The 24,095-nt window shown below is 50.3% G+C and overlaps 3 protein-coding genes and 1 pseudogene across 5 annotated transcripts in view; 2 read left to right on the top strand and 2 right to left on the bottom strand.

Moving 5' to 3' along the window:
• Positions 1-6,867, bottom strand: part of Ccdc114 (coiled-coil domain containing 114) — a 24,570-nt gene extending 17,703 nt beyond the window's left edge. The window contains exons 1-3 of one of the 2 annotated variants that reach the window (XM_028788959.1): positions 6,534-6,867; positions 2,541-2,640; positions 2,017-2,206 (exon numbers count right to left, since the gene is read on the bottom strand). In XM_028788959.1, coding sequence (XP_028644792.1) covers positions 2,017-2,206; positions 2,541-2,640; positions 6,534-6,612 — 369 coding nt within the window. In that variant the 5' untranslated portion in view covers positions 6,613-6,867. The remainder of the gene's footprint in view (positions 1-2,016; positions 2,207-2,540; positions 2,641-6,533) is intronic. The other variant, XM_028788958.1, reaches the window with a different exon arrangement.
• A 2,704-nt stretch (positions 6,868-9,571) lies between these two features.
• Emp3 (epithelial membrane protein 3) lies at positions 9,572-12,964 on the top strand. Its single transcript, XM_028788908.1, has 5 exons — positions 9,572-9,906; positions 10,767-10,883; positions 11,104-11,206; positions 11,733-11,873; positions 12,756-12,964. The coding sequence occupies exons 2-5, from the start codon at positions 10,806-10,808 to the stop codon at positions 12,923-12,925; spliced, it is 492 nt and encodes a 163-aa protein (XP_028644741.1). The 5' UTR covers positions 9,572-9,906; positions 10,767-10,805; the 3' UTR covers positions 12,926-12,964.
• Positions 12,965-13,582: 618 nt separating this feature from the next.
• Positions 13,583-24,095, bottom strand: part of Tmem143 (transmembrane protein 143) — a 15,963-nt gene continuing 5,450 nt past the window's right edge. The window contains exons 4-8 of one of the 2 annotated variants that reach the window (XM_028788906.1): positions 21,520-21,714; positions 20,368-20,498; positions 19,269-19,548; positions 14,804-14,993; positions 13,583-14,591 (exon numbers count right to left, since the gene is read on the bottom strand). In XM_028788906.1, coding sequence (XP_028644739.1) covers positions 14,371-14,591; positions 14,804-14,993; positions 19,269-19,548; positions 20,368-20,498; positions 21,520-21,714 — 1,017 coding nt within the window. In that variant the 3' untranslated portion in view covers positions 13,583-14,370. Of the gene's footprint in view, positions 14,605-14,803; positions 14,994-19,268; positions 19,549-20,367; positions 20,499-21,519; positions 21,715-24,095 lie in introns of both variants that reach the window. The other variant, XM_028788907.1, reaches the window with a different exon arrangement.
• LOC114640029 lies at positions 22,676-23,457 on the top strand (annotated as a pseudogene).

Raw genomic sequence — 24,095 nt, 5'->3', positions numbered from 1 at the left:
TGAGACAAGATGACGCAGGACTAGTCAGCACAGCCCTCACCACTGAGACAAGATGGCGCAGGACTAGTCAGCACAGCCCTCACCACTGAGACAAGATGGCGCAGGACTAGTCAGCACAGCCCTCACCACTGAGACAAGATGACGCAGGACTAGTCAGCACAGCCCTGACCACTGAGACAAGATGACGCAGGACTAGTCAGCACAGCCCTCACCACTGAGACAAGATGACGCAGGACTAGTCAGCACAGCCCTCACCACTGAGGGCCCTCTGCCGTCCCCACCATGAGGATCTTCTCTACCTGGCATGGCAGCTCTTCAGTGCTGGTGGTTGGCTTCCCTTCAGTCTGCAGTCTAGTAAAAGGAGGTCCCACTGTCATAACCCAATCAAGGGAGTGACTGTCATCATCCTGTCACATTCTGTGAGCTTAGCAGCCCAACGTGGGTGTGACTTAGCTGGATCACCCTCAGACCATTCACCACCATCAGGGTAAGAGTGTCAGCAAAAATGTAAAAATCAGCCAAGCTGCAAATCAAGGCTTTTAGCTCTCAGAACTGTCTCTCATCATGGTTCTGACTTCTTGAGGCTTCTCTCATATTAAAAACAAAACAAAACAAACAACAAACAACAACAAAACCAACAGGGGCTGGAGAGATGGCTCAGTGGTTAAGAGCACTGACTGTTCTTCCAGAGGTCCTGAGTTCAATTTCCTGCAACTACATGGTGTCTCGCAACCATCTGTAATGGGATCTGATGCCCTCTTCTTGTTTCACAAAATAGAGAATTAAAAAAACAAAACAAAACACCAAGGGTTTGGAGAAATGGTTCAGTGATTAAGAGCACTGGCTGCTCTTCCAGAGGACCCGAGTTCAATCCCCAGCACCCACACAGCAGCTCACACCTATCTGTAACTCTGGTCCCAGTGCATCTGACTCTCACACAGACATGCAGGGAAAATGCCAGTGTACATAAAAATCAGTAAATAAAATTTAAAAGGACTAGAGAGATGGCTCAGACATTAAGAGCATGAGAAGATCCTCCAGAGGTCCTGAGTTCAATTCTCAACAACCTCATGGTGGTAAATAACCATCTATATCTGGTGCCCTCTTCTGGCATGCAGGCATACATGCAGACATAACATAGTGTGCATAATAAAAATTTTTTAAAAAACTTTAAAAACAAACAAACAGAACCTTACTTAGAAATTAAGAGATCCAGGGGCTGGAGAGATGGCTCAGTGGTTAAGAGCACTGACTGCTCTTCCAGAGGTCCTGAGTTCAATTCCCAGCAACCACATGGTGGCTCACAACCATCTGTAATGAGATCCGGTGCCCTCTTCTGGTGTGTCTGAAGACAGCTACAGTGTACTCATATACATAGAATAAATAAATCTTTAAAAAGAAAGAAAGAGAGAGAGAGAGAGAGAAAGGAGGGAAGGAAGGAAGGAAGGAAGGAAGGAAGGAAGGAAGGAAGGAAGGAAGGAAGAAATTAAGAGCTCCAAGACAAAGCAAGTTTAGGTACCACTAGTTCAAAAATGCCTCCCAGGGTCCAGTATGGTGGTAGCCCATGCCTTTAATCCCAACACTCGGAAGGCAGAGTCAGACATTTCTATGAGTTTAAGGATAGCTTGGTCTACACACAGAGTTACAAGACACCATAGTAAAACCTTGTTTCAAAAAACAAAACAAACAAAAAACCATTCTTTTCTGGTGGTTAAAAGTATCCAAATAGGTCTACAGTCCAGCTAAAATTTAGTGTGAGTTTGTGAGTGTTTTCTTTTGCTTGGCACACTGCAGGGGATAGGAGGTGGGATTTGCCGCCTGTAGCCTTGAATTTACAGCAACCTTCCCGCCTCAGTTTTCCAGGGTGTTGGCTTTACAGGAGTACACACCATCCCTAGCTCTGGGTGGAGCTCTGAGTGGATGCTTTTGGTGGCTTCATTGTTCAGATAAGATCACCAAGACTTAGAACAGTTACTACAAGGTCTGATGGGATGGCAGACAACTAAGAGAACCCACCTGCTTGTCCAGGGCCCGGTTTTGCTCTTGCAGCGCCTCAATTTCGACCTGAACCTGGGCCCGGCACTTGAGAAGATGGTCCATGTCTGCCAAATGCTTCTTGTCTCCCAGTCGCTTGACCTGGCTCTGTGCTACGTTAATCTGCATCTGGAGTTTGGCTCGAAGCATCTCCAGCTGCCGAATCTCCTCGCTGTCCATCCCCATCCCAGAGGAGCAGGCGGTCCACACCAGCAAGTGGCAATACTCAACAACCAGCTCCAGCCAGCGCTCCTGACTGAGCCCCACCCCGTGACCCTGTGCTTCTCCCACCTCGTCCCAATGATTCCACTCTTTTCTCTACCCCAGCACCCGACTCTCCAGAAATACCGCAACTCTCAGACCCTGAACCTCTTCCTGTTCCTACCTTTTATCGTGTCCTTTTCATGACCATCCCCCGTCCCGGATCCTTCCTCACCCCTACATTTCCCTACCCTTCTTTCCTCCTCCCCTCCTCCTGAAGTCCCTTTTACTTTCCCCCAGCTTACACTTGCTTCCTGATGCGCTGATGAACTTCCTTGCTGTATGCCCGCCTTTCCAACTCCATCACCTTGCGCTGTCTCTGCAGGCGGCTGAGCTCCCCATCCACTGTGGATGAGATCAGGCAAAGGGCTCAAAGGGATCGGGACTGCCAGTTCTCCCCAGAGGTCTCTTTAGGATCTCAAAAACTGCAACTGTACCCCAGTCCCAGCCCTGGCATCCTATGGGTCCTCATCTCAGTCTCTGTGCCCCCAGTAGCCAAACTGACCCATTCCCATCACAACCATTCTGGCTTAGGGATGCTCCTAAAATGCCTTCCAGTCTAAACCAACGGGGACTAGAGAAAGTGGCGCCCTCTTAGCCTTCTGTGGGACTGCAGTGGCCTCTCTCCTACTATCCTCTGGGCTCCATCCAGTCTCCCACTCATCTCCCTACAAAGTCCTCAAGGATTTCCTACACCCAGAATGGACCCTCCCTTCCTCTCGGACACATCAGTCTGGCATCCAAGGCCGGAGGAGCCTGCCATACCCATCTGTCTTAGAGTTTCCATTGCTGTGAAGAGACACCATGACCAAGGCAACTCTTATAAAGGACATTTAATTGGGGCTGGCTTACAGGTTCATCAGTTCAGTCCATTATCATCATGGCAGGAAGCATGGCAGCATCCAGGCAGGCATGGTGCAGGAGGAACTGAAAGTTCTATAGCTTGTTCCAAAGGCAAACAAGAGAAGACTGACTCCCAGGCAACTAGGAGGAGGGTCTCAAAGCCCACCCACACAGCGACACACTTCCTCCAACAAGGCCACACCTACTCCAACAAGGCCACACCTACTCTAACAAGGCCACACCTACTCCAACAAGGACACACCTACTCCAACAAGGACACACCTACTCCACAAGGCTACATCTCCTAATAGTGTCACTCTCTGGGCCAAGCATACACAATCACATTCCACTCTGGCTCCCATAGGCTTATTCAAACACATGAGTCTATGGAGGCCATACCTAGACACAGCATGACACTAAAACATTTAGTCCAACTAGAAAGGTCCCTATATCTATAACAGTCTCAACAATGTCAAAAGTCCAAAGTTCAAGTCTCTTCTGATGTTCATCCAATCACTTAACTGTAATTCCCAAAGCAAGACCAAAGCCCAGCTGGGCACACTCCAAACTCCGCACCTCCATGTCTGAGTGCTCTTCAGATCTCCAACTCTTCTCTGTTTTGTTGACTGTAGCACAACTCTTTCTCTTTGGCTGGTTTCACATCCTGTTAGCAGCTTTCCTTGGCAGGCATCCCATGGCTCTGGTATCTCAAACATATTGGGGTCTCCAAGGCAACTTCAGTGTTACAACTTCTTATTCCAATGTCTGGGATCCACACATGATCTTCTGAGCTCCTCCAAAGGGCTGGTGTCACACCTCTATCTCTGTCCTCTGTAGCACTCTAAGCTCAGGTTGATCCACTCCACTGCTGCTGCTGTTCTTGGTGATCATCCCATGGTACTGACATCTACAATTCGCTGGAGTCTTCCACTGCAACTAGACTTCACCAACAGCCTCTCATAGGCTCTCTTCATGATACCAAGCCTCAATTCCTTTTCATGACCTCCTTCAGTCCTGGGCTGTCAACTGCAACTGAGGCTGCACCTTCACCAATGGCCTTCCATGGCCTCTCACAGTGACAAGCCTCAGCTGCTCTTCATGACCACTTCATGCCTTCAAAACCAGTACCCCCCGGGTGACTCTTACACATTACCAAGTCCAGCTGCAGCGTGAGGTACAACCTTGGCTATCTCTGGGACACAGCTTCTTTGTGCTCTCAGAAAACACTTCCCAGAAGATTTCACTCAGTGATGCTGGTCTCTTCTTAATCACCGCTCATTTCTTAGCTCCAGCTAACCAGCATCAATTGTCCCCTTCTAGGCTTGACTCTAAAGCCAAAGCCACATGTTCAAAGCTGCCCAGTCCTACTGCTTGGTGGGGCTGGAACACGTCCCCTTGTTCTATTACATCATCACCAGCTTTCTGTTTTCCAACTCCCTCACTGCCTAAGCTTAGCTGTCCTGGAACTTGCCCTGTAGATTGACCTTGAACTCACAGATCTGCATGGCTCTGTCTCCTGAATGCTGGGATTAAAATCTGTAACACCATGCCTGGACTTAAGCTTTTCTTTACCTGGAACTTGCTGTGTACCAGGCTGGCCTTAAACTCAGAGATCTGCTTTCCTCTGTGTCCTGGGATTAAAGGCAGACACCACCAAGCCTGGGCCTAAAATTTCATGGTCACTATGCCTCAAGATCTGGATCCACAAATATGCCCTCAATTCCTGGATTGTAGTTCATGCCAGATTAAAAGTCCAAATGAAAACAATAACCAGGTAATAACACCTAACATGACATAACTATTCCTTATTCAACTGCAAACACAAACAGTTAGGTGGGATCTCGCCCTGAGGTCACCACTCCCTTAATCTGTTTATCTTCTGGAGCACAAGATTCAGCTCCGTTTCACTTCCTGGTGTCCCTTTATTACCTGAATATACATTTTGTATTTTTTTGTTATAAGCTTGCTATACTTGATCAAAATGTTCTTCATGAGAGTCAACCAGAGGACAAAGTCTGTGCTGGGCTTTTCTGAGACTTCCTTTGTCAGTTCAATTTAATGTGATTCTCTTCACTTTAGCCTTAGCCTTAGGCAGACTCTTCAGAAAAGGGAAAAAAGCAGACACATTCTTCACCAAACCACCACCACCACCACCACCACACACACACACACACACACACACACACACACACAACCAGTCTCTAGGCCACATACTAACATTCTTCTTCTCTGAAACCTCTTGAGCCAGGCCTCCACAGTTCAACTCACCTCAGCACCAATGTCTTCCATATTCCTACTAAGATGGCCCATTAAGCCCCACTTAAAGCATTCCACTGCTTTCCAAATCCAAAGTCTTAAAATCCACATTCCTCCAAAAACTAAACCATGGTCAGACCTATCACAGCAATACCCGACTCCTGGTACCAATTTCTATCTTAGGGTTTCCATTGCTGTGAAGAGACACCATGACTAAGGCAACTCTTATAAAGGACAACATTTAATTGGGGCTGACTTACAGGATTAAAGATTCATGAAGTCCATTATTATCGTGGCAGGAAGCATGGCAGCATCTGGGCAGGTGTGGTGCTGGAGGAGCTGAGTTCTACATTAGGTCTTATTCCAAAGGCAAACAGGAAAAGACTAGTTCCCAGGCAGCCAGAAGGTAGGTCTCAAAGCCTACCCCCACAGTGACACACTTCCTCCAATAAGGCCACACCTACACCAACAAGGCCACACTTCCCCTAATAGTGCCAGTCTCTGGGCCAAGCATATACAAACCACCACACCATCACTTCCACTTTTCCCACCAGCTTCCCACCCTCAACTGAGAACTGACCCAAAACTGTGTTCACACTCCTACAATAGCCACCCTAGCCATAAGCTGTTCTCTCTCCAGCTTTTTTTTTTTCTGAGACAGGGTTTTACTATGTAGCCCTGGTTGGCCTAAAACTCAAACTACCTCTGCCTCCCCAGCAGAGATAAGAGATGTGCACCATCATGCAGGTCCTTTTTCTCTGTTTTAAATTACACTTGTGTAGTGTAGGAGCGGCCCAGGGTAGTGGGTTTTCTTCTCCCACCACCTGGGTTCCCAAGTGGAACTCAGGCCGTCAGTTTGATGCCAAGAGCCTTTACTAGTTACACCAGCTCATTGGTCCTCCCCTAGCTATTTTCTGGATGTCCTGGACCCCATTCAAACCTCTCCTGAAGTCCGATGTCTTCCTGGCTACCCCACTGCCTGGCTTGGCCCCACTACCTCCCAGGAGCCCCCTCTGTTTCGACTCGAATCTGCTCCGAGGAAAGGGCACTCCTGGATGGCCATCCACCTCTGGCTCTGGAACTTGAAGAAGCTGAGAACAGAAAAGGAACTTCGGAGGAGACGGGGAATTATCAATTACCTGATCCCTCCAGGAAGATCTCGCTTCCTTCTTCAGAGCGAGCGCTCCTGGCGGACAGACCCAAACGCATCCTAGACATAGTGGTGGCGCTCCTGCAAGGGGACACCAGCCTCAGAGAGCCCAAGCCAGCTCACAGAGCGACCAACAGCAGTGTGGCCTCTCAGAGCCTCGACCCTTCAAGAACTTCACCGGGACATCGCTCACACACAATCTGGCTCCTGCGGCTTGACTCTGATTCGGTCCCTGGGCCGTCTCTCCGCACCTCTGAGCCCCGGCCGGATTGGGATGGGGTGGGGGCGAGGTCTCGGCTCTACCTGCCTGAGTGCCTGACCAGTCTTTGTAGCTCCACTCTCACTGTTGTAGTCTGGTTACTGGGGAGACAAGGGGCCAACAGGGCCTGAGGACAGCGGAAGGGGCGGGCAGGAGAGACCAGTGGAAGACTCAGTAGACTCCAGTCTTGGACAGAGAAGGGGCATGGCCTGGGTGGGCGGGAGCCTAAAGAAGAGTGGTTCTCAACCAGTGGGTCGCGACCCCGTCTCGGAATCCAACGACCTTTCCAGAGGGGTCACCAAAGACCATCGGACAACATAGATGTTTACATTACGATTCATAACTAGCAAAACTACAGTTATTTATGCAGTAGCAACAAAAATAATTTTATGGTAGGGCGGGTCACCACAGCATAAAGAATTGCATTAAAAGGACGCAGCCTTAAAAAGGTTGCGAATCCCCGCCCTAGGAGGAGCCAGGAGACTAGGGAGCCAAGGCTAGGAGAGAGGGGAAGGGGAGGAGCATAGGTAGGATCAAGGGGGCCTCGGGTAGACGTCCTTATTGTAAAAGGGGAGGGGAGAAAGTGTAGTACTGAGAAGAGGCGGAGCCAGAGGCTGTTAATAGCGAAGAGGAGGGACTTCTATGCTGTAAGGGGTGTGACTTGGGACTAGGATGGAGCGGGACTGCAGGCAGAAGGGTGGAGCCAGAGTCCAGTAAAGAGCTTAACTACAGGGGAGATGGTCATGGTCTGTAAGGGGCGGGGATTAGAAAGAGCGGCCAGGGGGTTCAGTGAGAAGGCAGGGCTTTGGGTTTGGAGGCAGGCCCTCTTATTTAAAAAGAGCCAAGTGAGGTGCTGGGGAATTGACTTGGATGCGTCGGAGAGAACCCCGCGGGAGGTCGATGTGGGTTGCGTGCAGCTCGGGACTATGGGCAGTGGAAACTGAAGGGAAACATTTAGAAGACTAGACCTTGGGACTAGGCGGGTTCCTTAGGTACTAGTCCAAGAAGTGCGTGCCTTGGACTGGTTATTTGGGGAATTCATGGTTTGGAAGAACGCTCACCACTACCTCAGTTCCTATACAGGTTCACTACGCATGTGCAACCAACGGTTTGAGGGCACGTAGGGCAGAGCCGGAAGTAGGAGTGGCGGAACCTCCAGCGGTCCCGTCTGGCCGAGCTCTTCATCCCACGTGGTCCTCTTGCAAGCGAGCTGTGGACGCCACTGCCTGAAGGCTGGGTGTGCCCTACGCCTGCGGTTTCCTGTGGGAGGAAGTGGCTGCGATGCAGCTCTCCTCCGAGGCTTGGGCAGGGGAGATCCCACCACCACCCTTACTCTCCAGATACTTCTACTGGACACTATTGTTGGGGATTCCCTAAACGCCTCCCTTAGGTACTCCAAGTACCGAGCTTTTCCAACTCTTAAGGAATGTTAAAACTTCCCAGCTGGCTTCCTCAGCCCATTGGGAGCTTCCTTGCTCCTGGTTCCGACACTCCTCCCAGGCCTGGGATGCAGCCTCCTGTCCCTGCTATCATAGAGGAGCTCTAGACTCCATCTCAACCCCCAATTTTGTCCTCAGTGACCCACCCTCTGCTCTCTCCAGGACCAGAGTTAGACTTCCTCGTATCTCTGTCCCTCTCCTCCATCCATCCTCATTTAAGATTCCAAACTTCAGCTTCAGGACTCACTGGACCCAAGTCTTTGCCCTTTCTCCAATTACTAGAGCCTCTGAACCATAGTTCCCTTGACTCCACTCGGGGCTCCAAAGCCTGCTATAAGTTGTACAGAATTGCCAACCACTGCTCTAGATCTAAGCTACCCACTATGCTATCCCTCTTTTACAGAAGAAGAAAAGCATGGAGAAGTCATCAGTAACGCCTATGATCGCGCAGCCAATGAGTGGCTGCAGAGTCGGTGCTGTGTGGTACCCAGCTCCCGGTCTCACCCCTGCAGGTCATCACACCCAGCTCTGGCCCCATCATCCAGGTCCCCAACCCTAATTTCATCAGAACTAGGACTTGGTCCCCGACCAAGGGATGCAGATATACTCAGTCATTACCCACACCCCTAACTCAGTGCCCGGAGAATAAATGAAGATAGTTCACATTAAAGCCCTGGGACTAGAGTGCTGTGAGGATTCTAATGGCCTCCCACAGCACTTACAGTAAAATCCTTAGTCCTCCATGAATTTTCAAGTGAATCCTCTGATGTCCCACTCACCACACCCTAGGCTCCCCATGCTCCAGCCAAACTGGCCCTTCTGTCTGCTCTCCAAACAGCCGGTGTTTCTTCTCAGGGTCTGGGATATTTTGTTTTTCTCCCTAGAGTCCAAATGACTCAGGTCAAATATCACCTCCTCCTCCAAGAGGCTTTCCAGGATTATTCTTTTTTAATTAGCATCCACCCACCTAGTCATTATTGCCATCACTCTATTTTCTTTATAATAGAGTGTGTTATACCCACTATACAGATTAGCAAACTGAGGCCCAAATAAGTGAAATAATCTATCCCAGGTCACACAACCAAGAAATGGTGACATTAGCATTCTTAAAGGCTATATCCTGCTCCTTTCATACTTTCATAGATTCATACTTGAAATCTGCCATGAGCCAGCCCAAAGTTTGATCTATGTCACAGGATCTGGCCGTCTGCAAATTCTTGTGTCATCTACTGTCCCAAACTTCATGAAAGAGAGCAGACATCCAGTGCAAGGAGGTAACATGCCCCAACCCAGGGCCGGCACCAAGGACTTCTTTTCTGAGCCCTGAAAGGAGGTCCCAGAACATGCCTACTGTGTGACTGGGTGGGCAGAGAATAAGGAACCAAGATTTTGTGCCCTCCCCTGACTGGAGACCTCAGCTGGGCGAGGCTAAAGTGGATATAAAAGGGTTGGTATATATTGAGAGTCGAGAGAAGCAGAAAACCACCAGAGGAGAGAGAGAAAGGGAGGGAGAGAGAACGCAGAGGGAGAAGGGTGGGTATTAAGGGGTGGGAGGAAGGCGGTGAGGGAGGCGGGGGCCTCAGAGTGGAAGGAGGGAGCAGAAGGGCGGGGCAAGAGGCCCAACCGAGGACAGACTCCAACTCTGACTTCTTCAGCAACTCTCGGTAAGTTTTCAATCCGTTATTCAGGCGGGACTTTATTTACTAAACAGCATGGCACCATGGGAGGGGCACCTTAGGCAGGAAGAGATCCTCCACCCTTAGCTCCAGGGGAGACTGGTAATTGAAGAAGTGATCTCTCAGCCTTTGTGGTGGGAATACAGGAAGGGGTAGGGCCGTCTATGACTTGTGGTCCCAACAGAGCCCACCATGAAGAGTGTCCTGTGACTTCTCCCTGGGGTCTTCTACTCCCTCCTGAGGTTAAGGGGTGCAGGAGGGTTCCCAGGGCTGGCTGAGTTCTCTGGACACTGAAGGGTATTAGGAGGTGGTCTCTCCACTCAGACCACACCCTCCCCGCTTCAAATCCATCTCCCCAAGTGTCCAGTGTGTCCAGCGCCTCAGGTCTGCAGTTAGGTCGGGTGAGGACCACAGACACTCAGCCAGGGGCTGGCATTTCCCTGGTGCTGGAGGGAGGTGGGAGGATGAGTCACCCATGACTCACCCCAGGAGAAGAGAGTAAGTGACTCAAGGATGCCTGTCCTGGGGGCAATTCCTGCTCCTGATGGATTGGAAAGGGGTGTCAATTTAAACTTTCATAAGGTGACCCACATAGCCCAGGGACAGGGCACTGAAGAGACACCAACTCATTGTTAGTCCCAAAAGTCCATCTAGGACAGACTCTGCCCCCTCCAGGAACAGGAGTCCCTGGGCTTACCCTTCTCCCCAGGGAGGAACTGCTCAGTTCAGCCTACTCCCTTTCTCCCTCACACCAAAGAGACTCACCAAGCCTCTTCCCGCAGATGCTGGAGTCCTCCCCAGCCTTCCTCTCTGATTTAGAAAGCTAGACCCCTGCCCTCTTTCCCCAGGATTGACTGCTCCTGCTCTGAGCCAGACATCTGGCAGCCATGTCACTCCTCCTGTTGGTGGTCTCTGCCCTTCACATCCTCATTCTTGTCTTGCTTTTCGTGGCCACTTTGGACAAGGTAAGCTTCCAGCTCACTGGGAACCCCAGCTGTAGGCCATCCCTAAGCCTCCACCTCCTGCCTCTGCCTCTGCGCCTCCAACCTCCCTACTCCTCCTCTGCCCTACTTCTTTCCCCTAGCCTTGCCCACGGTTGGCCCATCAGGTGCCTCCATCCCCACTTTCCCTGACATCTTTTGTCCTGTTTCTCACCTCACCCTCCCGGGCCTCTGTCCCTTCCAGTCCTGGTGGACTTTCCCAGAGAAGGAGTCCCTGAACCTGTGGTATGACTGCACATGGAACACCACCAGCCAATCATGGGCCTGCAGTAACGTCAGTGAGAATGGTGAGCATGTGGCTGAGGGCAGGGAAAGGCCTGCCAGGACCAGGGTTGGAAACCTAGCCTAGGAACTGAGCACCTGGGGGTTGGGGGGGGGGGTTTGAGGGCAGGGGCGGCATGGACGCTGGGGGCGTCTGGATGGAAAGGCACTGCCTCTGTTCTGATAAATACAGAGAGGGCAGAGGCCACACGCTGTAGCTTAAGGAATGGAGAGAAAGCTCCCTAAATTCTGAAAAGACTTTTCAGAGTTGTAAAGAAATGGAGCTAGTGTTGTGAAAGTGGGAGCCATTCATTGAACCTGCGGGAGAAGAGGGAAAGGCCGGAGTTCTAAAGACATGGACTGGCGTCCTTCCAGGATTCTAAATGACAGCCAGTGAGGGTGGGGATGGGGCTTAGCAGTAAGATGTTTGCCTGGTAATCCTTGTAACATGTGCACCCCTGAAGCTTGCCTGGCTGAACCTGGAGTAGATAGAGACCAGCCCAGTGGGGACAGAGGGTCCAGCTGTGACCTCACCTGTGTCTCCCCCTGTAGGCTGGCTGAAGGCAGTGCAGGCACTCATGGTGCTGTCTCTCATCCTCTGCTGCCTGTCCTTCATCCTCTTCATGTTCCAACTCTACACCATGCGGAGAGGAGGGCTCTTCTATGCCACTGGCCTCTGCCAGCTTTGCACCAGTAAGCACTTCCCCCAGCTTGGGGAATGGAGGCAAGGAATGGGAGTAGTCCACTCAAGGCTCCAAACATAAATCGTCCTCAGGATCCCAGCCCTCTCCTGAGAGCAGCCTCTGGGACCTCCACGGGCTAGTGGAGTTGTGCTTCTCAGAGGTTCCGTGGTGAGCCAGTGCTTGAAAAGTAGGTGTTGGTAAATGATTTGGGTTCCAAGGATGAAGGCAGCTAAAGGATCCACAAAAGGAATGTTCTGGATCATATCAGCCAACTGCGGTTTCTTGGGCACCTGTTCAAGGAATTGATTTTTTCTCTTCTCCCAATGCTGAGGCTATAACATGGGCCTGTGACATGCCAGACGGACTGTCATCTCTGAGGCATGTGCCCAGCTCCACACTGGTGGGCTCTGGGCATGGGCTCTCAACATTCTTTTTATTTATTTATTTATTTATTTATTTATTTATTTTATTGGAAATAAGTTTCGATAAATCGTCCTAGCAGGCCTTGAACCTTCTATCTTCATGCCTCACCATCCTCGGTAGCTGAGTGGGCAGGTGTAAGCCATTATATCCCACTTTTTTTTTTTTAAGGTCAAGTAAATTGGGGCTGAGGCAGTGGGGGATGAAGAGGCCAGTGAGATCTGAAAGCACAGCCCCCCCCCCTTTTTTTTCTGGCTCCAGGTTGCAAAGGGCTGAGTTAATCATGGTGGTTTTGAAAACATCTTCCTGGGCTCCCAGATGCACCCCCAATTTACTCATCTCATGTCTGCATGTTTGGCTCATGGATGCATAGCTGTCATGGCCTTATCTCAAAGATGAGCAGTTAGGGACCAGAGGTGGTGGTGTTTCTGGGAAACCACTGAGGTGGTCTGTTGGTGGCTCTGTCCCGCAGGTGCAGCTGTCTTCTCTGGCGCACTGATCTATGCCATCCACGCTGAGGAGATCCTGGCAAAGCACCCGAGTGGGGGCAGCTTTGGTTATTGCTTTGCCCTGGCCTGGGTGGCTTTTCCACTCGCTCTGGTGAGCGGCATTGTGTACATCCACCTGCGGAAGCGTGAATGAGCGCTGTGTCCCCTAGAAAATAAATCCATTTAGCCACGAGCCTGACTCCTTCCTTAACAACACTTGTCCTCTTCGGTCTCATCCAGAGCTCAACTCTAGGCTCTGTGCCCTGGGACACTGGCTGAGGCCAGCTTCCCCAGGGCACCCTGCCTAGGTAAGACAAGGATGCACCCCTTCCTCCCTGAAGGCCTCCTCAGAGATTACTGTCAGTCCCTCTCCCAGCTCCAGCTTCTGCAGCCTCTCTCAGGAACCCAGGCTGTGTGCATTTCTAAGTCCATGGTCTCCTGTACCTCCTCCTGACCCAGGCACTGCATGACTGCTTGTTTCCTATTGCAAACCGTTCTCCCCTCTGTAGAACCTAACCCTTCCTCATCAACAAAGGCCACCTCTACAGCCAATATGACACCCTCCTCTACTCTCAGGCAATGGGTCCCAGCTGGATTTCCCAGGCACCTACTTTCTGGCTGTGCGCCACTGTGTGATGAACAATCTGCACTCTTCACTCTGTCTTCCTGTGTGAGACCCAGACTCTTGCAGGCAAAACTCTCCTCAGGTATGAGTGCTTGCTTCTAACAGTCCAGTCCCAGACCCAGCCGCACCCTCTTTCCTGGATTCTGATCCCCAACCTCTCTTTACCTGCAGCCACACTAACTCAGATTTATTTTAAGCATGATTTATTCCTTTGGAAGAGGGTGAAGTGACAAAACAGCACACGGATAGGGAGACCCAGGCTAACATGATTTCTACAGCAAGGCAGAGCAGGCCTAGGAGCCTGCTGGGCCTGAGCTAGAGTGATCTTGGGGTGGAATCCTGCAAGTCTTCTTTGGGGCAGGAAGTTCCAGTGCCTCCAACCAGAACAGACCAGCTGCAGAACAGATGGCTCAGCTCACTTGGAGTCTGAGGAGGTTCCTCCAGACATTCTGATTGGCTGCCTGTGGCTGAGGTGCCCAGTATCTGTCACCCACTGTGTGCCAGGGGCAAACGGCTCTCTCTTGGGTTGCAGTGGGCCCCGCTCAGGTGCATGTGGCAAGCAATTCTGTTCAGGCTAAACAGACTATGAAGCAGCACCCCCCCCCCCCCGTGCATCTCAATGTGGCCAATGCTGGACGGCAGCTGCAATCCAGCAGCTGTGTCGAGCCTCCCCAAGCCCCGCCTCCTCCACCGACCTCGGTGAGGTTCCCGCCAGGGGCGGGTCTAAGAAATAAAATAACAAGCTAAAATAAACGGCTTTGATTGGCTGGCCTCAGGAGGCTGCCTAGCAACTGCCATCGGCCCCGATTGGCTACTCTTAAGTCTATAGCATAGCAAAATTAATGGCCTAACAGAAATAATAGCCTGTCAACAACTGAAAGTCCAGGAAAGAGATGCAGTTGCCACAATTGACAGCCTGCCATGGAGGAGGCGGAGCTTGGCACCCTGCCAGCGCAGGGCCTGGTAGTAAGTGGTCAGGGTGGGGGGCAGCTACTACCCGATGCAGCCTGCGGGGACTCTGGAGTGCCCAGGACCATCGGGTCCAGTTGTGGCAATTCAGGTGGTGGGAACAGTCCAAAGCTGGGGGTCAGGGCTTGCAGATGGGCCAGGGCCCGAGGTCCATTGAAGGTTACATCACAGCCTGACTGGGCCAGAAGCCAGCTCTCCACTTCAGACTGCAGCCACCTGGAGGTCTCTGTAGGGAGAGACTGTGTCCAAGCTGGAGCTAAAGGAAACCAGGGCCTGGGGGACAGCAGGGAGGGCCTGGGGGACAAAAGAGAGGGCCTAGGGACAGCAAAAAAGGCCTGGGGACAATAAGGGGAGCCCAGGGACAGCAGGGAGAGCCTAAGGGATAGCAGGGAAGGCCTATCAATAGCAGGAAGGACCTAGAAGACAGGGAGGACTTACCTTCAGGTATGCCTTGAGTGCCCCCTGGTTGGCGGGCTAGAAAGCTGTGAGCCAGGAGGGCTTCCTTGATATGCTCCTCCTGTGCTCGGAGTGCCAGGGCGCTAAGCAGCTCTGAGTTGTTGGATGTGCTTCGATAGTACAGCATGTGTGCCAGCTCCAGTGCCTGAGCACTGCGGCGCTGCCCGAACACCTGTGAGGACACAGGCTTAGACACACTGATGCAGGGCCACTCAGCACCAGAGCACCCTAGCAACCTGACTTCTTAAGCTCAACTCTGGGTTGTGGCTGGGTTTAGGCTGAAGCGGACTCTCCCAACCAGTGCTTTGCTTTCTGCCCACATGTTCATGGGTTTATGCAAAGATTTCAAACATGAGTTTTTGCCTAGGAAATTGTGTGTGTATGTGTGTTAGAATTTTTTTTTATTTATTCACTTTACACCCCACTCACTGCTCCACTCCTTCTCACCCACTCCCACAATCCTCCGCTTCTCCTCCCCCCTGCAACCCTGGCACATCAAATCTCAGTGAAGCTAGGCACATCCTCTCCCACTAAGGCTAGACAAGGCAACTCAGCTAGAAGAACATATCCCATGTATAGGCAACAGCTTTTGGGATAGCCTCCGCTCCATGTGGTCCCCACACAAAGACCAAGCTGCACATCTGCTATATATGTATGTGCAGGAGGCCTAGCTCCAGCCCGTGTGTGTTCTTTGGGCCTAGGAAATTCTAATCCCAGTACATCCCTGTCAAGTATTCTTCCATAGTCCCAAATAACATCTAAATTTGCTTCATAGTGACCTAGTACAGACAGATGGGGGGTTACAGTGCAATCAGATTGTTGTAAACCAAACACTGGGTGCAGGTGACCCTATTTCTATGTCTATTTGAACCTTTCCATAATTGAGAAAGAAACGTTTAAGCTACTACACTGTAAAGAGAATTGCAGGAAAAGGGCACCGGCTGCAGCCTGGCCCCTCTATCCCCTTGGCCTGGCCCTCACCCAGACTGCAAACCCACTGTTAGCCAGGATGGATGAGCTCACAGCAGTCCTGTGCCCTTGGGCTGCTTCTACCAGCCCCTCCCTACCAGCTCCAAGGCCTTGAGTGAGAGTGGTCTAGAGCAGCACTGTCTATTTACAAGGGTGATGTGGGGAGGGCCCAGACATCAGGACACATGACGGGCTGTGTAAGGACAGAGCTGCTAGGCCCACCCTAGCATGCCAAAATCCAGCCAGAACTGACACATCCAGGGGGCTTACAACACGGCTGTGTGGCTGCACCTTCTTCAGAGCCCACACCATGGATTCTGTCCCTGCCTAGGAGCCAGTTGCCATAGAGGCAGGAATAACGGACTGGACCCCTGAACCTGCAAGCCAGCCCCAATGAAACGTTGTCCTTTATAAGAATTGCCTTGGTCATGATGTCTGTTCACAGCAGTGAAACCCTAACTAAGACAGAAGTTGGTGCCAGGGACTGGGCTATTGCTCTTAAAGGCTTGATTATGCTTTTGCTTCGAACGACATGGATTTTGGGACTTTGAATTTGGAAAGTGGTGGAATGCTTTAAATGGAGCTTAATGGGCCATCCTTGTAGGAATATGGAAGACATTGGTGCTGAGATTGAGTGAACTGTGCAGACCTGGCCCAAGAGGGTTCAGTAGTGAAGAACTTCAGGATGTAGCCTAGAGACTGTTTATATGGTATTTTGGTGAAGAATGTGGCTGCTTTTTGCCCTTGTCTGAAGAGTCTGCCTGAGTCTAAGGTGAAGAGATTTATACTAATTGTATTGACAATGGAAGCGTCAAAAAAGTCCAGCAGAGGCTTTGCTCTCTGGTTAAGTCTCATTGAAGAGCATTTTGAACATTCGTAGCAAGATTAGAAAGGAAAAATATAAAATATATGGTTCAAGTATTACAGGGGCACCAGGAAGTGCAATGGAGCTGAATCCTATGTTCTAGGAGACGACAGATTAAGGGATTTGGGGACAAGATCCCATCCAGCTAAGTTTAGGTCCAGGCGTGGTGGTACACACCTTTAATCCCAGAAGACAGATCTCTGAGTTCAAGGCCAGCCTGGGTCAAAGCACGTTCTAGGTGAATAAAAACTTAAATCCAGGCATGATGGTACACACCTTTACTCCCAGGACTACAGGAGACAGAGCCACACAGATCTCTGAGTTCAAGGTCAATCTACAGAGCAAGTTCCAGGAAAGTCAAGCTTAGGCAGTGAGGGAGTTGGTGATAATGTCATAGAATAAGGGGGGCCATGTTCCAGCCCCAGCAAGCAGCAGAACACGGCTGCTTCACCCATGTGGCTCTGGCTTTAGAGTGAAAAACAGAAGGGACTACTGGGACAATGGATGCTGGTGAGCTGGAGCTAAGAAATTAGTGGTGATTAAGAAGAGACCAGCATCACTGAGGTGAAATCTTCTGGGAAGTGTTTTCTGAGAGCACAAAGAAGCTGTGTCCCAGAGATAGCCAAGGTTGTACCTCACGCTGCAGCTGGACTTGGTAATGTGTAAGAGTCACCCGGGGGGTACTGGTTTTGAAGGCATGAAGTGGTCATGAAGAGCAGCTGAGGCTTGTCACTGTGAGAGGCCATGGAAGGCCATTGGTGAAGGTGCAGCCTCAGTTGCAGTTGACAGCCCAGGACTGAAGGAGGTCATGAAAAGGAATTGAGGCTTGGTATCATGAAGAGAGCCTATGAGAGGCTGTTGGTGAAGTCTAGTTGCAGTGGAAGACCCCAGTGTATTGTAGATGCCAGTACCATGGGATGATCACCAAGAACAGCAGCAGCAGTGGAGTGGATCAACCAGAGCCCAGAATGCTACAGAGGACAGAGCTAGAGAAGTGAAGCCAGCCCTTTGGAGAAGACCAGAAGATCATGTGTGAATCTCAAACATTGGAACAAGAAGGTGTAACATTGAAGTTGCCTTGGAGACCCCAAGATGTTTGAGATGCCAGAGCCGTGGGCTATCTGCTGAGGAACGCTGCTAACAGGGAGTGGAACCAGCCCAGCAGAGCTGGGAGTTTGCCCAGCTCGTTTCCAATCTTGATTCAGAGATTACAGTTAAGTGATAGGATGGATCTCAGAACAGACTTTGAACTTTGGACTTTTGACACTGTTGATACTGTTATAGACTATGAGGACTTTGGAAGTTAGACTAAATGTACTTTTTTATATATTATTTTTTTAAGATTTGTTTATTTATGTATGTGAGTATACTGTAGCTGTCTTCAGACACTCCAGAAGAGGGCATCGGAACCATTACAGATGGTTGTCAGCCACCATGTGGGTGCTGAGAATTGAACTCAGGACCTCTGGAAGAGCAGTCAGTGCTCTTAACTGCTGAGCCATCTCTCCAGACCCTAAATGTACTTTTAAAATTATGCTATGGTTAGATATGGTCCCATAGACTCATGTGTTTGAACACGTCTATGGGGGTCAGGGAGTGGGCTTAGCCCTGAGGTGTAGCCTTTTGGAGTAGGTGTGACCTTGTGGGTGTGGGCTTTACTACCTTTGTCCTAGCTGCCTGGGAGCCAGTATTCTGCTTAACAGCCTTCAGATGAAGATGTTGAACTTTCAGTTCCTCCTGCACCATGCCTGCCTGGATGCTGCCATGCTTCCTGCCATGATGATAATGGACTGTACCTCTGAACCTGTAAGCCAGCCCCAATTAAATGTTGTCCTTTATAAGACTTGTCTCGGTCATGATATCTGTTCTCAGCAGTAAAACCCTAACTAAGACAGGTAGTGCAATCACAGAACTAAGAAATGCCACCCTTCCCAGCCACCTCAGTCAACAGGGCATGCAATGGCAAGAGAACACACGTTGGGTATCAGCACCCCCTGACCTCTTGACCCTGAATCCTAGCTGGCGAGTAACGCCAGTCTGAGGAGGCCCTGCACTTCACGCTGGCACTCAGAAAAGGAGCTTATTAAAAAATATCCAACTTCTTAGCCCAAGCTGAGTTTCTAAAACTGTCATTTGGGGCTAGAGCTGGCTCTGTCAGTGATAATACCCTTCAGGAAGGAGACGTAGGGAACAGAGCCCCACTGTAGTGACCACCATCACCTCAACAGTGACCTGGCATGGTACTTCCTGCGCTGTGCCAGCCTCCCATTGACTCATTTAATCCCTGTCCGCCCCTCTACACCAGGTCTCCTCATTCTCATTCTACAGCGTAGGAGCTGGGCTACAAAGACGTTAAGCAACTTGTTTAAGACAGAACAGTAGAGTCACACTCATGTCCAGTCAGTCAAGTTCTACAGTACATAACCTTCACCAAGTTCTTAAAAATGCCAGTGAAGAAACTAAGGCAGGAGGCGTGAGAGCCCTGTGAGGCTGAAGGGTGCTGATAGAGGAATTAAAAGGATGTAATGTGTCAGCTCCTGACACTGTGCGCCAGGAACAATGCATGGAAGTCCTTCACATCCAGGAAGCAAGCGAGGAGCCAAGGGTGCTCACCTTGGAGGCCTTCACGCCCATGAAGGCAGCAAAGAGCAGCAGCAGCAGGGAGGTGGCCATCTTGAGGTCAGACAGTATCACCATGCCCACATTGACGAAGACCACAACGCCCGAGACCACCAGCATCAGGTTGAGCAGGGCGCGCTGCAGCATGGGCGTGCGCACCTTCAGCTCTGGAAGCAGCTGCTCTAAGCCCTCCAGTGGAGTATCCTTGAAGCTCTTCAGAACCAGGTGCCCTCCTTTCGTCCGGGCTGCCAGCACCACACGCTTGAAATATCTCCTGAGGGCCACAAAGTAGGATGTGAGCCCTCTCACCTCGTGATGGCTAATCCTGGTTGTCACACTGACTGAAATCATCTAAAACCCAAGCTTCTGGGCACTCCTGTGAGGAATTTTCTTGACTGAATTTTTGAGGTGGGAAAATGCATTCTAAAACGTGGCAACCCATTTTCTAGTGATAGCCCAGATAGTCTGGTGACACACACCTTAATTCTTGAATTTAGGAGGCAGAGGCAGGTAGGTCTTCCTGAGTTTCAGGCCAGCCTTGTCTACACAGTTCCAGGCCAGTCAAAGCAACATAAGGAAGACCATGTCTTCCTTATTAATGAACAACATTAATAAAATGTTAATGTGAATGTCTCAACATTAATAAAAGAATGGGAAGAAGGGAGCTTCTGGGCTTTGCCTGCTTGCTCTCACTCTCACTGGCAAATTTATCCTGCTGCTGAGGCAGTCATCATCCTGTATTAGCATGAACCGCAAGGTTCCAATCAGCAGCTCCCCAGGAACCTCCAGGACTGAACAACTACTGAGTCTTACCCTTTCCATTGTGAGGCAGCCACTGGACTACCCTGACCACAGCCTGAAAGAAGACAGTCTAATAAATTAATAAATCCAGATAAACCCAGTGTGTGTGTGTGTGTGTGTGTGTGTGTGTGTAAGAGAGAGAGACAGATCGAGATCTAGTCCTTTAAAGAACTCTGACTAACAGAGATCTATAACCCCATGTCTCCATGCTGCACGGCCTTTCAGACCTGTCAGTCCCTCTCAGCTCAAACCTTGCTCTTTTGCTGCAACTGGGGAACAAGGGCCTCCTCACCTCTCCACAGGGGGCAACTTTCTGAAGAAGCCACGCTTGGAGCCCACACTGGATTTGTGGGGCATCTGCCCAACTCTCTGGCCCAAGGCCCAGAACTGTATGTAGATATACTGATCCAAGTTTATTGTCACCTGCCAAGGAGGAAAAGGAAGCACAGGTAGCTGAGCCTGAGCCAGGTGTTATGGGCAAGGAACCAGAACACTTGACCCAGTCAGAAATGGCCCCTGCCTTTCATTGCTGAACATGCAGTGTGGATGGGTAGGTAGGTAGTCACCCATGGTTGTTTGCATTGAGCACTGCAGAAGGGCACAGTCTCTAGGGCGGGCCTATATGTAAGAATCTTCTTAGAACCTAAGAGCATTGGTTTTCAGTGTCTCTATTTATGAAGCAACTACAAGGACAAGACATTGACACTCACTTAAACTATGTCCTACCACCACTGGCAGGACACACCACAAAATATGACAGAGTCTAGGAAAAACAGATCTTAAAGTTCACTAAGATGTAGAACTGGAAGATTTTAGTATTGCTTCCCAATTTTGTTGACTTTAAGGAGGAGGTGATTGAGAGGTGGTTTTTTTTTTTTTTTTTTTGTTATTTTTCAGTGAAATTTTTATAGATAAAAAATTTTCAGGGAATACTGAGAAAGGGTCTCACTATGTAGTCCTGACTTGCCTGGAACTTGCTCTGTAGACCAGGCTGACATTGAATTCACAGAGACCCACCTTCCTCTGCTTCCAGAGTGCTGGAATTAATGGTGTGTGCCACCACGCCCAGCCTTTGGATTATTTTTTTAAGATTTATTTTTATTTTATGTGTATAGATGTTTGGCCTTTATGTATGTAAGGATACTGCATGCATGCCTGTACTCACCTGGAAAAAGCCAGAAAGGGGCAGTGGATCTGCTGAAACTGAAATTGCAGACTGTTGTGAGTGACCATGTGGGTGCTAGTCCTCTACAATAGCAGCAAGTGTTCTTAACCATGGAGCCAACTGTCCAATGCCATGGAAATAGTTTTATACTGTTTATCACAATATCCTCTTAGGTGCCAGCACTGCACCTGAGACCCTCATCTGATGACCCTTGCCTGATGGGTGAGAGAAGTGTGCTTCCTCTAGGCTAGCAAACATGGCTCCTCTGAGGACAGGTACCTGGACCTCATCTTGAGGGTGATGGACGACTAGTGCATAGGCCAGGGCATCTTCAGAGAGTGGAGAGAAGTTGGCCTGGGCCAGCAGGGGCTTCAGAGCCTGGAGCACATCCTTCTCACTGGATAGGCGCTCAGGGTCAGTAAGGGACGGCTGGTCCAGGGTCTCCCTGTCAGGGTTGATGGGGTCATACAAGGCCTGAGGAGAAACGACAACAGGAAAAACAGAGAGGTGACAACATGGGTAATGTGGGCCCCAGAGGACTGGGAAAGCTCAGGGCTCACTCCAAGGTACCCTCACACACACACACACACACACACACACACACACACACCTTAAAACACTGTAGCTGGCTATCGTGCCGCACACCTTTAATTGAAGCACTTGGGAGGCAGAAGCAGGTGGATCTCTGTTGAGTTAGAGCCCAGCCTGGTCTACATAAGAAGTTCCAGGTTAGCTAGGGCAATATAGTGAGACCTTGTTTCAAAACAAATAAATTGGGGTTGGAGAGATGACTGTTCTTCCAGGGAACTGGGGTTCAGCTCACAGCTGTCTGTAACTTCTAAGGATTTGAAAACTCACAAAGACACACACACACACACGCACACACACACACACATATATATAATCAAAACACCAAAATACAGAATAAAATAATAATAGAAAAAAAGCCAAAACACTGACACTGTTCGGACAACCTCAGCAGCACTTCCAGTTTCCCTCTGAGAGCTGTCCTGAGCAGGTGGCCTCTCCTTCTGCAAAGAGGCTGCAGGAGACCAGAGCCCAGACAGCCCTGGGGAGACTAAGATCAGGGTACTAGGAGACAGGTCCATGCAGGGACTGAGTGGAGATGACAGCCATGCCTCTGAACTTCTACTGCAACTTGTGCAGGCCTCAAACCCACCTGGCCTGCTGAACCTGACAACTCTAAAGTCTCCTGTAACTCTGAGCAGCGGGCCCCATGCTCTTTGGCTAGGGAGTCCTTGAAGAAGAGGCTTGGAGGTGTTTTGACTGGGCATGGTAGCATACGCTGTCATCCCAGCTCTCAGGAAATTAAAACAGGAATATTCGGAGTTCAAAACCAGCCTGAGCTGGCCAAAACCGTTCAGACTGTTGAAGACATGGTCCTCCCAGCAGCAGCCAAGGCCCAGCCAGAAGCATGTCTGAGTTGTGCGAGGTCATCAGTCAACGCTGCCACATGGCTCCAGCCCCTACCGACAGAGGGCCATTTCCTCTGAGGCTGCCTCCCAGAGCCAAGCGCCAGACCACCAGAGGCCACACCATACACAGCCCACAGCTCCAAGCCTGCCAAAGTCCTAAGCTTTCTGCTTGTGCCCTGACGGTCCCAGGAAGCTCAACAGAGCTCCCAGCAGCCTGTGCATGCCTCATATAGGCCAGCACAATGTACTATGGCACCTTCCTCTAGAATATGAGAAAAGTGAGTTTGTCTTCTCTGATTGTGGAGACGACAAGCAGTTACGATGCCGCGTGGAAGCCGAAGCCGCACTTCCCGGATGACTCCTCCGGGGAACCGGGCCCCTCAGATGAGGCCCGCTCCCAGAAGAGCACGTGCAGCTCAGCCTCCAGCAGCAGCTGCACCATCTGCAGTTGGCTCACCTGCTGCTGCCCCCTGGCAGCCAGGCCTGATGGCCCAGATGGCTACCACCGCAGCCGGGGTGGCTGTGGGCTGCAGTGGGGCACACCCTGGGTCATGCCATCGCTATGGGCTTGAGCGGAGGTGGAAATGCTGAGCCTGCAAAGCCTGACATCACTTACCAGGAGCCTCAGGGAGCCCAGCCGCAGAGCCAGCAGTCTTTTGGACCTTGCTCTCTAGAGATCAAGCAGTTTCTGGAGTGTGCCCAGAACCAGAGTGATGTCAGGCTCTGTGAGGGCTTCAGCGAGGTGCTGCGGCAGTGCAGGATTGCAAACGGTCTAATCTAATCGAGAAGTTCAAGCTGAAGAAATGTAAAGTTGGTTCTGCAGTATAAGTGTGGACCTTATTCTAACAGCTCCACTGCTTTGGAATGGCCATGAAAGAGTTCTAACTATAGATGCGTACTGAGGCTTGTAGTGTTGGTTACTGGGCAAATGTTTGGCCTCCTTGAACTTAACTGTATGGTGATTGAGTTAAAAAACAATAAATTGGTTTATTCTGGAAAAAAATATGAGAAAAGTAAATGTCTTCTCCCTGGTCTCCCCTGTGTCCCCTCTCGAGGCTGTACCTGACTAATTTCCCCATATATGAAGATAAAGCAGGACTGGAGAGATGGCTCACTGGATAAGAGCACTGACTGCTCTTCCAGAGGTCATGAGTTCAATTCCCAGCAACCACATGGTGACTCACAACCATCTGTAATGGGATCTGATGCCCTCTTCTAATGTGTCTGAAGGCTCATATATACAAAAATGAATAATTTTTAAGAGATAAAGCAAAAGGTGGCACAGGCGTGTCTTCCCATATTCTAAAGATGCTGAAGCAAGACCAAAAGCTCAAAACCAGCTTGCAAGATGTAGCAACGCCCAGTCTCAAAAATGAGTGAGTGAGGGAGGGAGGGAGGGAGGGAGGGAGGGAGGAAGGG

Source organism: Grammomys surdaster, unplaced genomic scaffold (assembly GCF_004785775.1).
Source record: "Grammomys surdaster isolate TR1022 unplaced genomic scaffold, NIH_TR_1.0 125769, whole genome shotgun sequence".
NCBI lineage: Eukaryota > Metazoa > Chordata > Mammalia > Rodentia > Muridae > Grammomys > Grammomys surdaster.
Note: the sequence above shows the minus strand (reverse complement) of the source record. Positions and strands in the feature narration are given on the sequence as shown.